At 40.7% G+C, this 13,837-nt stretch overlaps 1 protein-coding gene across 1 annotated transcript in view; it reads right to left on the bottom strand.

Annotated features, from left to right (window-relative positions):
• The window catches only part of LOC137988182 (fibroblast growth factor receptor-like 1), a 32,485-nt gene extending 19,982 nt beyond the window's left edge, over positions 1–12,503 (bottom strand). The window contains exon 1 of the mRNA XM_068834235.1: positions 12,250–12,503. Within this exon, the coding sequence (XP_068690336.1) occupies positions 12,250–12,331 (82 nt within the window). The 5' untranslated portion in view covers positions 12,332–12,503. The remainder of the gene's footprint in view (positions 1–12,249) is intronic.
• Between the last annotated feature and the right edge of the window lie 1,334 nt (positions 12,504–13,837).

Raw genomic sequence — 13,837 nt, 5'->3', positions numbered from 1 at the left:
TTTTTGATACCCACGACTTTTTTGATACCCACGACTTTTACCCACACCCACACCCACGACCCATGTCTTCCACTCACGACCCACGACCCACGACCCACGACCCACGACCCACAACAGTTAGTCATACGCATAAACTTGACGAAACTTTGGCAATATAAAACGTTGTCCCAACAATTAATTCTTGGTTTAAGGGCCTACTGTAATCTTTCCTCTCAACAAGCTCTTAAAAGTAAATCTATCAAAGGTAAGTGCTTTGCGTTCTCGGCATGAAGACGAATTCAAATTTTCCCATTTCCCGCTACACCCCAGAGAGAGCGTTACTCAAAACAAAGACATTATAAAGAACTTAACACTTACCATTGGAAGAAACCAATACGCTATGGAAGATGACTGAAAAACTGTAAACATACACAGTTTGACAAGAAAGACTTCGACCCATATCAATCGATACACAGTTGAAGCTCTTTGCTGACTCTAAATAATTTACGACGCCTTTGACGGTGGCAAGAAAATTACAAACCGATGGTTTTGGTTAGGTCTAAATCTTGTGTAAAGAAAAACAAAGTAGATTCCGTAACCAGGAACAACCAGGAACTTCTCCCAGATGAAACGGAAATAGGCTTAGCTACATAATTCCCGAAAATTGTCTAAACTTCTTTCCGGAATTTCCCAAACAAAAGCTCTAAAATTGTTTTAGAAATTTCTAAAATTCTCCAAAAACTCTAAAATTCCCGAAAACTCTGATAAATTTCGTTTCTTATAGTGCAAGTAGGACCCCTTTTGGTGAATAACCGCTGATAAGGAATGGATATGAACGGACTGACCCCTCTCCTGGTAGGTTGAAGTACAAAATAATACGTTTTGTTAACGTTTTTGCCTGTGAAATGTTTCTAACCATGTCAGGTGAAAGTTCAAATTCCTTGAAAATTCTCGAAATTGTCATTTTTTTGCAAAATTCCCTAGAGTTTCTAAAATTCTCTTTGATGTCTAAAATTCCAAAAAAATTTCCGGAATTATGTAGCTGAGCCTAAACGGAAATGTGACCTTTGCTGCAACACTTGTGACGCATTTCTGGCTCCCAGTGTTCCTGTGTTCCCACTGTTCCTCGTGGTCATAAGAGTAGTTTAGTTTGTTTTAGTTTAACAAATTTTATTGGTCCAACAATAACAATAATAGCAAATAAATAGAAAGGAGACCAATAAGAATTAGCGCGAACGAGCAACGTGACCCATGCGAGGCGTCTTCTTGTTTTTGCTTCGGCAAAGAGGAAGTTCAAACTAAAAAAAGACTTTCCAGAAAAAAAGCCTTTTCACTTATTTGATCAGCCGCTAATGTAATTGCCACTGAAATCGGGAAAAGCTCCAGCTCTCTGAGCCCTTCTGGCAGAATCACTCCTACGGAATATTTTGTGCAAAATCATTAAGCAAGAGAGACTGAATTTTAATAAAAATGTCTTCTTCACTACTGGACCCATTGATTAAATTAATTTATATCATGACTGTCCTGATTTTAACCGGAACAACCATTGACATTGTTATTGACTTTGAAGAGCCTTTCAAGTGAGGACCCCCTCTTTTTTTTATAAATTATGAAGTTTCATCTCGCCGAGTGTAAATTTATTATTTGCAAAAAGTGCGCCAAAACGGCGGGAGTTATTTGCTTCCGAGACGAGTCCGGTGATGGCTGAACAAGACCCTACGCGCTCCCTTTCCGAGGCCGTTTCTCGGGCCATCAGCGAGACAGTAAGTGCTGTTATTGCCCAGGTAAGCATCTAGATTGAACGTCAGTCTTTTGAGATCACATTGAATGCGTGATTGCGTCTAATTATGCCGTTTTCATAGAGTTCTCAGAATTCCCCAGTAAACCAACATGTGCAGCCGACGGGAAATTCAACGGCAACATCAACGATTCAACAATCGAATCAATAGGGACGTTGTATTGAAAGCAACCTTTGTAACGAAGAGACTACAGACCATTTAATTTAGCAATGAAAAATCATCACATTGTTACAAAAGGCCAGCTCTGCTATTAACCTATCGTCCGATGCAAAGCGTTGTGCGACACTTCTGCTTTCCGTCCCCGGCCTGATATGGATCGAAACGCGAGACGAATCAAGGTCGTGAGAAAATGTCTCTTTTCGTAAACAGGATGCGAAATGGACGGTTTTAAACAGGGTTTGCGCTCTTGATTGCATCATGGATAATCAGGGCAACATGGCGAGAAATTCAAAGCAAAATATACTGTACATGACTCTACTTTATAGACTTTCGCTTATAAACCAAACAAATAAGTTCATGTTCACAACTGAGATGAACTAGACTTGGTATCCGTTCTTTGGAATTCCTAAATCAGTTGCTTATTTTTGTCTCCATACATTCTCTGTAATTTTGTGCCTTTGGAATTACAGGAAATGTATGGCAGAAACTTTTGCTAATAATATAATTTCTGCAATAGCCATTCTCTCCAAACTTATTCTGCCGCACCTTTGAGTGCATATCTTCTGTTTTGGAAAATAAAAAGCCGAAAATTGCATATCATGAATACTTTCCATCCGTTTTGAACTTCCTTACAAACTTTTGAGCTTCTCTCCATATTGCCCTGATTACCCATGATGCAATCAAGAGCGTGAACTCGCCTATAGAGTTTGAAGACCTTGGCGCCCTTGGCGGTACCGGCCACGGTTTTATCTTCCCTTGAGTAAACCCCCCAGATCAATTTTGACCTTTAGTCACCTCTGCTGACATTGCTCAAGCCTACGTAATTGCCCATAGAGCATCAATGATATTAGAATCGCTTAAAGTTACAACAACATTCGCCCTTGTGAGAAGACACCTCTGCCATTAACTACAATACTCGTCAAAAATTTTGAAAGACTTGTGGCTGTTTCCCCTTCCCCAATGTTGATTTGGGTATTACAGTGGTCTCAGTGCTTCAAAATACCCGTGGCTCAACATTGGGGAGGGAGAAGGCACATTTCAGTTGGGAAAACAGTGTGAAGTAGAAATCTCAGGATTTTTCCAGAAAATTCGAGAGAAACGGTGTCTGTTTCAACGATTTGTGACGAGTATTGTATTTAGTCTGAAGAGAGGAAAGAATAACAGTTTCTGTTCAAGACTGACGAATTTTTCGATCACTGATGGAATATACCTGCTTGGTTCGCGCACAGATGAGAAAGAGAAATTTAGGATGTCGGATTATTGTTCAGTTATATTTGAAAATAAAAGGAAAAGATAAAAATATGGGAATTTAAAGCAAAGTGTGACACATACAGGCAGTAATGCAACATGCGGGAAAATGTTAGGTCGCTGGTGAAACTTCACTTTCTGAAGACATATATTCCAACTTTTGAAAAGGGGAAATAATATTTACCTAAACTAATTAGATGTTCTCAGCGCGATAAATGAGGGCATGTCTGTTGCTAAATGTTGTTGATGACAGGGAGACTCAGATGATGAAGGTTAGGTGGCGGGTCTTCAATCTCTTCCATCAAGTACCCGAGGAACAGCAGAAGTCAGTCCCCCCGTGTGGGAAATGTTTTAGTCGACTTATTTTCGCACAAGACGACTAATTCAATTACGACTGATCTTATGTAAATACCGCCGAGTTTGTTGACATTTTTAATCTTTGCTATGGCTCAAGTGTTACACGATTCACCATGATGTTTGGAATATTCTTTGCCTTTTTTAGGAACCAAAAACAAAAGCTACTGCATCTACCACAGGCAGCCCAAGCTCAAAATGTTAGGAGTTCAGTGTAACGTGACATATGCCATATTACATAACTACGCGAAACGTGACTCCCGCCTTACAGCATATGGAGGTATTGTGTTACAACGGTTTGAATTTGTAAAGGTTTGTATGGGAAGGCAACGGCTTTGCTGGAAAAGTCAATTATTCTTATATTTTGTGAATAAAATCTACTTACCCTGTTGCCGTGTTGTATTCTTTGTTGTTTGCCAGCTTCGCAAGCCGATCTAACGCGATTTCGGCGACTTATCGTTTTGTGGGTTTCCACTGCTAAAAGAAAGACAAGGCTGCACACTGATTTCCGGAGTGCCCGCCGCTCGAAGGGAATAAATCCACCGAAAATAACCCCGTCGACTCAATTCCTCCGTAGAATCGCAAAGGAGATGTTGAAACTCCATGTCAGTTCACTTGCTACGCAATTCCGTCCACAACGCCTTCGCTACGATACATTCATTTCGAGATTTCTTCGCTCGCAACTTCAAAAACAGGCTCGTCCAACGGTTTAGGACACTCTCGCGGTTGGCAAAGTAAGCTGGGTAACTATAATTAGCCCGACCAGGGGTAGACAGCAACGATTTGTCAACGCGCAAACCAAAATGCTCCCCGGGTACCCTCCTGCTTTATTTTGCAAACCCACAAAGCTTACAAAGGGGCGCATTGTTTACATCAGCCAATCAAAATCACGTCCAAATCAAGTCGAGTCGTGTTTACAAAACATCTCACAAACTCAGTGGAAACCCATTGCAGGCAATTTTCGCACGTATTCTTAGAAAAATCTTATTTCTAAACGCCATGTGGTAGAAGAAAGTTCCAGTTCCTCTTTTTCACGATGTAAGTACATTGTTTTAAGTTTTAGTTTGTGCTTTTGATTTCGTAAATTTGACCCCTGCACACATTCGCACATTTTCTTCGCACCTCGCGATTTTGCTCGATTGTCATGGCTTCGAAATTTTCTGCTGCCCTTTTCAGGGTTCAACTGAATGGAGATCAACAAGAAATTGTCAAGTTTGCTTCCGAAGGCCATAACCTTCTGATCACGGGTCAAGCTGGAGTGGGGAAGAGCGAGGTTGTCAAGCGAATAATAGCGACAGTCAATGCACGTGGAAGAACTGTAGGTATAGTCTGCTCCAGTGGTATCTCTTGCCAAGTTTATGATCGTGGAATAGCATCGACAGTTCACTCGTTCTACGGTCTTATGACTGCTGATTTGCCATGGCGTCAACTGATCGATCGATCTATTGCCAACTCTGTAGTTTGCGATCGCGTTAGGGCTATCGATGCGATAATTTGGGATGAGGCAAGCATGTCTAGCCGAAGGATGTTTGAACTTGTGAACTGCCTTCATCACGAACTTGCAGATGACCAGGTAAATCGTACTTTCCCATTCGCCGGAAAGCAGCTTATTCTTGTCGGAGAATTCCTGCAGTTGCAGCCCGTTCCTAACATATTTGAGAAACATTTCCTAAATGCTCTTGGTGAGATACGACTGGATCGGTGTTCAAATGATTCGAAGGAATATATTTGTTCCTTGAAGAGAAATGCGTGGCACTTTCCTTTAAGTCTGCGGACAAATTTCTCTTCAAGGAACAAATATATTCCTTCGAATCATTTGAACACCGACCCAGTCGTATCTCACCAAGAGCATTTAGGAAATGTTTGTCTTTCTCAGATTGGCGCATCACTTTAGATAATGCAAAACGATGGCTAATCGCCAAATCAAATAAGGGTGACTCGAACATGTAACACCCTTCGTCAAATATGTTAGGAACGGGCTGCAACTGCAGAGTGATATCCCTGGCGCAGGTATAATTCTCGCTGGCGACTGGAACAGGGCAAATGTTCCATCAGTTATTAAGCAGTTCCGCCTTACGCAAGTAGTCCATTTTCCAACAAGAGGGGATCGCACACTCGACAAAGTGTTAATGAATCTCACAGAACACTACGAGAATCCTTCTCCATTCCCGCTTTTCGGACTATCTGATCACTGCACTGTTGGCTTGTTTCCAAAAATTAGATCGAAGGCCAACATTCCTGCAAACAGAGCGGTTATTACACGTGTTGTGAACGCTGAGTCCAAGCAGGCTTTTGGTCGTTATATGACGGGCCTCGACTGGTCATTAATCGACACAATAGATAGCGTCCAAGAACAGTATGCTCACCTCAGTTCCCTGATTCACATAGGGTTAGATGCTATCCTTCCAAAAAGCGAGGTAAGTTCCACCGAAATGACGCACCATGGATTTCACCCAAACTCAAGTCACTTATAGCACACCGTCAAAAAGCATATTACCAAGATAACAAACTATTGTTCCACTACTATCGGAACAAGGTAAACAGGGAACGGAAGCTCTGCAAACGCTCTTATTACAACACTAAAGTCACCGTTTTGACCGAAAATAATCCTAAAATGTGGTGGTCCGAATGTAGGCGGTTATGTGGAATGAACAAAACATCTACAAGTGTCGCAAATCAGCTCCTAGCAAGCAAATCAGCTACCTCAATCAACCTTAAGATCTTGGCTAATGAAATCAATACAGCTCTGCTAGAACCTCAAGCTTCGTTTGATCCGCTTTTAGATAATATTGAAACTGTGAGCACTGAAGGTTTTAAAACCCCCATTATTTCACTGGAAGCAACCCTCAAAGGTCTTAGTACGGTCATCTCCTCCAAAGCTGGGGGCCCAGATAATATCCCAAACTGGGTCTTGCGTGAGTTCGCTCCCAAGCTCGCTCAGCCCGTTCGTTGTATCATCAATTCCTCTATTAGTCAAGGGACTTTACCGGATATTTGGAAATGTGCAAACATCACCTTTCTTCCCCAAACAAAGATTGTTGAGGATACGGAGAAGGACTTGAGACCTATTTCATTGACACCAACGTTATCCAAAATTGCCGAGCACTACGTCGTCCACGAACATGTGAAACCAGCAGTTCTGAAACGTCTGGGACCCGATCAATTAGGGTGTATTCCAGGGTCGTCCACTGCGCACGCACTAATAAATCTGATGCACAATTGGGCGCAAACAACAGACGGAACGGGGAACACCGTGCGGATCTTTGCTTTGGACTATAGAAAAGCCTTCGATCTGATAGATCATAGCCTTTTGCTATCGAAACTCTCAGCCTACAAAATCAACCCTTACATCATTAATTGGATAACAGCTTTTCTTAAAGATAGGAAACAAAGGGTCAAACTTGCACATGATTTATCTCTCAGAGTGGGGATCGGTTCGACCAGGAGTACTGCAGGGAACAAAATTGGGACCGTGGCTATTCTTTGTTATGATAAATGATTTGAAAGTACCATCAGCTAGTGACTGTATAAAATATGTAGATGACACGACAGTGTATGAAATCATAAGTAAGAATAGTCCTAGCAATGCTCAGTCTATGATAAACGAAGTAGCTACCTGGTCAACACTCAACTCGTTCCAACTCCATCCGAAAAAATGTAATGAGCTAAGAGTTTCCTTTGTGCGCTCTCCGACTTCCTACGAACTTATAGAAATTTTAAAATGGCTTTAAGGTTAGCTCTCTGGGTTAGGGTCGTGAAATTACTGGGTGTGTATTTCCAAGACAATCTTAAGTGCAAAACTCACGTTTCTGAGACGATTAATTAACAAATAAAGAAGCCTTGACTGTGCTCTGTTCTGTTGTAAAGCACGCAGGAAACGGCTAGAGCACGAAAGAAGTGTAGGGGGAAACACGAGCCGATAGGCGAGTGTTTCTCCCTACTTCTTGAGTGCTCTAGCCGCTTCCTAAGTGCTTTACAACAGAACAGAGCACAGTCAAGGCTTCTTTATTTGTTTTATGATAAAAAACAAGTAATTTTCTTCAAAAATTCTACTTTATTTTCAAAGCGCGCGCTGCTTGTGGCGAACTGAGATGTCGTCAGCACAGTGCTTTATACTCTGATAAAGCACGCTACTTTGGACCAATCAGCGCGCTTGTAAGAATGTTTAAGATTATTTGATTGGTTAATGAAACAAAGGCTTGTCAAAACATCAATCAACTGGAAAATCACACAAAATTAGAATTTATGGAAAAACAAGTGCCTCAATGTTCGGTTTCAGTCCGTAAAAAACAGCAAAAAAGAGGATCTAAATGATTAAGTTCAGTGAAAACCGGCCGAATTGTTGCCCATGAAAACCTGCACGTTTCCGACATGACAACTGGAAAACAAACTCTTCATTGCTTGCGGCTGGAATCTGAAAACCTGTTTTGAATTTTGTAAATGAAGAACTCCAGCGTGAGGACTTTCTGAGCTTGAAAGAACTGCTGGACCGGGCGACGGTTGAGGTCTTCCATCCAAAGCACTTGACAGAATATCTGAGCAAGCCTTTAACTGACAGCTTCAATAATACCCAAGGTAAAATTCGGAAATTCATCTGCCATTTCTGCGAATGATGGCGTGGGCTTTCGTTTGTTCCGTGCTTTGTACTCTCATAAAGCACGCTGTTTAAACCAATGAGAGCGCGCGTTATATAGAAACTTTATTATAAAAAGGCCGTTAAGCGCCTTTACTTTTTACTTCAGTTAAAGCGAGCTAAAGTACCATCATCAGAATTAGCAAAATTTTATGTCGCTTGTATTCAATCTGTCTTACTTTACGGATGTCAGGTCTACCATTATAGTCTACCCAATTATTTATTAGAGCGTGTCCAAAAGAGAGCCTTGAAAATTATATACGATTATGATAATCATTATAGAGAAGCGCTTCAGATGGCAGGGCTGAAAACCCTAAAGGACCTGAGAGAAGACCTTTTTCCTTAAAATTTTTTAATAGCATTGTCTCCAATCCTTTGGATTGTCTATATCACTTACTGCCTTTCGATAACCGAGATCAACTCATGAAATTACGACGACGCACACCATTTAGAGTTTCCTTTAAAACAAACCGGTTCAGAGATACTTTCATTCCAGCAAGCGAACGACATTTTAATTGACATTTATTATAATTATATATGTAAATTAGTTCTTTCTTAGATTTTATTGTTTAGTTCTACTACATAATTTGTACACCTTTGCAATTCAGCCTCTAGCTGCTATTAAGGTATTTTAATACACGTTTATCTATCCTGTCTATAACAAGAACGGAGAAAAAGATAAAAACGAAAAGCCTAAAGAGTTGGGTTCGACTTTTCTGCATGTACGCGCAAAAAATGTCACAAAACGGGATGCTAGTGCAAAGGAAGGCGTGCTCTCATGTTTCATTTTGAGTAGTTTTTGTATTTTTCAAGAACACCTACGTGTAAACGGATTAAATAACTCTGTAATGACAGCTAAAGGGTTCCTTTAAAGGAAAGGAAAGTGTTACGAGTTCGATGTTTAGAGGATGTTTGTCTACTAAATGACGGAGCGCAGGGCCTGATGTCGGATAAACAAGGAACTTTAACACCAAATGAACGTAGTCTTCACAGAACTGTACAATTTCAACCTTCAGCTTTAATATACGGCCTCCGCCAAGTATAACACAGACATGAAAACACTTGTCCTCCGTCACACCTGAACAATCACACTCGTTACTCCCGCTTGCAATAACTCCATCGCCAATGATGAAGGATTTTGCCTTTGAAGTGTCCTCAAATATGTACCCTGGATTCCAGAGGTTATTTTCTCGCTACGAAAAGAGCGACAAAAGAGCGAGTCTTTTGTCGCTCTTTCCATAGCAAGAAAATAACCTCTGGAACCAGGGTATCAAATATGTCGTGAAGGAAAAGAATTTACTTGCAGAACCACGCGGTTTCAGTTGTTTGAAAATTATGCTGGTGCTTCACAAAAACAATCTAATTAAATATTCAAGATTGTTCCAGACAACACGATACACAAGTATTCAAGAATGATCTGGAAAGTCTAGAAGGTAACGCAACGGTGTCAGCAATTTTTAAAACATAACAGAAAGGAAAGGCGGAAAGGAAAGAAACTTTAAATGTTTAAGTGACTAGTCGTTCTAGCGCCGGAGCACTAATTGGGGACACTGTAAACTGAAATTAACAATTTTTTGCTTTTATCAACGGAGTTGATAACGTAAATTGGCCACCGTACAGAGATTCTAAAAGCTGACGTTTCGAACGTTAGCCCTTCGTCAGAGCGAATCGACGGGGAATTGTGGGTTACGTCTAGTTTTTGTAGTAGAGTAGGGGCTACGCTATTAGTGGTATACCCTGCGAGCAGAGTCTCTTTCGATCTTCCTAGATAAGTCGGGAAGGGGAGAGAAGACTCTGCGAGCCGCCTCAACATTTCGTGTTGAGCATGCGTTAAAAATTCAAACGTATTCGGGAGTCAGTCACGCGTGACTAGTAACCGCAAACCACAAAACCAAAACAAACAGTAGGGATATTTTCGAACAACTCTGGCAAACATATGACAACCAAGGAATCATTTCCTTCGAAACTCAAGATAGTTCAAGTTTTTGAATTGCCATTTCAATTTTTACTGAAAAAATCAATAGGTTTCTCAATTCTGGCAAACTAGTTTCTGTAACCGACAACGGAGGAAATACTCATGGGAATTTAGACAGTTTAAAAATTGTCACGCTGTTGTAAATTTAAAAAATATTGATGACGCGAGGGGATTGGTCATGCGCACAAATTAAAAAAACAGGTTTGACAAGTCGAAACTGGACTAACTCATCCATTTCTTCGGATCAGCGGCAAATCAAAGAAAGTCGAGGCGGCTCGCAGAGTCTTCTTTCCTCTTTATGACTTATCTAGGAAGATCGAAAGAGACTCTGCTCGCAGGGTATTAGTGGTAACATGGCAACGTGAAAAATAGGAATACATTAGTTAAATGAAAAGCGTTCGTTAATACCGTGAGGATTAAGGGTGCCGATTTGGAAGATGAATTTTTGTTCCAGATTCTTGCGGCTTTCCGTCGCACAGAGATGTAGGGAAAGGCCGCAGATAGCCATATGTTTTTTGGAGTGGTTAGGGAGATTAAAATGACGAGCGACTGTCTTAGATGCATCCTTGTCATTCTTCACAACATCGCGAAGGTGTTCGCGTAATCGGTCGCCAAGTCGTCTACCTGTCTCGCCAATGTATAATTTATTGCATAACGTACAGGTTATGCAATAAATGACATTTGCGGAGGTACAGTTTTGCATCGTGAGCGCGCACATTTGAAAGTGCCGGGTTGCTCGTTAGTTTTGAGCGCGCTTCTAACTAAAAAGTTGCCTACGTTTTTGTCGCGTTTGAATGAAATAAGAGCAGGTTGCGAAAAGACTCTAGCAGTCTCGGGATCATTTTGGAGTAATTTCAAATTATTAAGAATGATACTTTTGACTGAATTCCATTCACCCTCACTTTCCATCCTCATAATCACGGAGTCAAAAGTATCATTCTTAAAAATTTTAAATTACTCCAAAATGATCCCGAGACTGCTAGAATCTTTTCGCAACCTCCACAAGATATCGGGACCTAAGCGATCTGTTAAGATCACCCACCGATCGTTTCACATGTATCTCCGCAAAGGTCATTTATTGCATAACCTGTACGTTATGCAATAAATTATACATTGGCGAGACAGGTAGACGACTAGGCGACCTATTCCGCGAACACCTTCGCGATGTTCAGAAGAATGACAAGGATGCATCTAAGCCAATTTACATTATCAACTCCTTCGATAAAACCAAATTTTTGTATACTTCTTCCCCACCGACGCGGCACCACAGTTTCTTTAGAAACTACCCCCTTCATTCATTTCAAATTAACGCAAATCAAGTCAACTGTTGGTTTTTGAGGTGAGGGGAAACCGGAGTACCCGGAGAAAACCTTTCAGCGCGAGAGTAGAGAACCAACAAACTCAAACCACATATGACACCGAGTCTGAGAATCGAACCAGGGCCACAATGGTGGAAGGCGAGTGCTCTCACCACTGCGCCTTCCCTGCACCGACTATTTTATTTTTGCACCTCGGTCCAAAACAAACTCAACTGTTGTGAATTATCGGCGAAGTATCGGTAAAGTATCGGTGAACTAAAAGCTATATCGGCCGACATACATTTGGACCGATAACATCGACCATTTTCCGATTATCGACCGATAAATATCAGTCGAGACTACCTGCAGTAAACAGTGCCTTAGGAATCTTAAACGGCAAAAATAATAAAGACTTTTTTATAGCACTGGCGGTTAAAGAAGTGCAAGTTAGACCACAAAGTGTACAGGTCATCTCCGTGAATCGACAAGGATTAAATTTAATTTGCCAGCGCCAAGTATTTTCTTTAAACAATGTCTGCTTCACGGAAATAAACTTGACAAAATTTTGGCAATATAAAACGTTGTCCCAACAATTAATTCTTGGTTTGAAGCGTACTGTAATTTTTCCTCTCAACAAGCTCGTAAAGTAAATCTTGATAAAGTTAAGTGCTTTGCGTCCTCGGCATGTAGACGAATTTAAAATTTTTCGTATTTGTATTGCCAACAGATGATCCCCATTTCCCGCTACTCCCCCAGAGAAAGAGTTATTCAAAACAAAGACATTATAAAGAACTCAACGCTTACGATTGGAAGAAACCAATACGCCATGGAGAATGACTGAAAAACTGAAAACATACACAGTTTGACAAGAAAGACTTGGAGCCATATCAATCGAGTCACACTTCGTTACGTTGCAACAAGTTGAAGCTCCTGATGACTCTAAATAATTTACGAGGCCTTTGAAGAAAACTTCAAACCGATGGTTTTGGTTAGGTCTAAATCTTGTGTAAAGAAAAACAAAAAAGCCTAGATTCCGTAAAGTAAACCTCGATAAGCCGTTCAACCAGGAACTCCTCCAGGATGAAACGGAAATATGACCTTTGCTGCAACACTTGTGACGCATTTCCGGCTCCCAGTGTTCCTGTGTTCCCACTGTTCCTCGTGATCATAAGGCTAGTTTAGTTTGTTTTAGTTTAACAAATTTTATTGGTCCAACAATAACAATAACAGCAAATAAATAGAAAGGAGACCAATAAGAATTAGCGCGAACGAGACGCGTGACCCATGCGAGGCGTCTTCCTGTTTTTGAATCGGCAAAGAGGAAGTTCAAGCTAAAAAAAGACTTTCCAGAAAAAAAGCCATTTCACTTACTTGAGAAGCCGCTAATGTACTTGCCACTGAAATCGGGAAAAGCTCCAGCTGTCTGAGCCCTTCTGGCAGAATCACTCCTACGGAATATTTTGTGCAAAATTATTACGCAAGAGAAACTGGATTTTAATAAAAATGTCTTCTTTACTACTGGACCCATTGATTAAATTAATTTATATCATGACTGTCCTGATTTGAAGCGGAACAACCATTGACATTCTTATTGACTTTGAAGAGCCTTACAACTGTGGACCCATCACCTTTTGCTCCATACAGTTCAACGAGGCCTATTCCCGAATGTTGATTATGGAGTATATCGATAAGTGAAAAATGTGCATTCAATTTACTTTACATACATGCAAAGGTTTTATCCAAAAACTGATTCTGTATAAATTAAATTAACGATAATATACTAGTAATAATCAAAGATTAGGAATGCGTTCTCCGCCTGTGATAATAGTTGTCTGTTGCTGAAATCATTACTGTGAACGGCTGAAGTTTTACAGACATATAACATACTGACAAAGTCCACTATTGTTCTGTGAATTTTGATATCCTTGCTTTAATGCGATTAGATATGACCTTTGATGACACTCCAGTTTCGGTAAACTAGCAAAGCCGTGTTATTAAAACGTCTCATTTTCACTTTTACTGGTAATGTTTCAGCATAAAGGTTGATTTTTAAAAAGAATACTTGTGTTATTCTGAGCTGGAAGCACAAATATCAGCTAACATCTGTAACCTTTGCTCTCGCGTTTCCGGACCGTTTATCCGTCGTTTATTACTGGGTTGCCGTATGGCAGTCCCAGTCTGAAAATGGGTAGATTTCCGTTTTTTTTTTTTTTTAGTTTTTTTCCGTGTCGGTAAAAGTCTTGCCTGTCACTCCCCTGCTTAGTGGTGTCTTTGTTCATAGAGTCTTCTTTGCGTATTTTGTTAGGTTTGAGGGGGCTGGGGTAATGCGTAGCTTGCTGTGCACAATTAACCTGTAATGGCGTCGGAAGTCATTGTAACGCGAATGGCGTTT

This window comes from Montipora foliosa, unplaced genomic scaffold, assembly GCF_036669935.1.
Source record: "Montipora foliosa isolate CH-2021 unplaced genomic scaffold, ASM3666993v2 scaffold_410, whole genome shotgun sequence".
NCBI lineage: Eukaryota > Metazoa > Cnidaria > Anthozoa > Scleractinia > Acroporidae > Montipora > Montipora foliosa.
The sequence above is the reverse complement of the archived record's forward strand: the minus strand, read 5'-3'. Positions and strand labels throughout refer to the sequence as shown.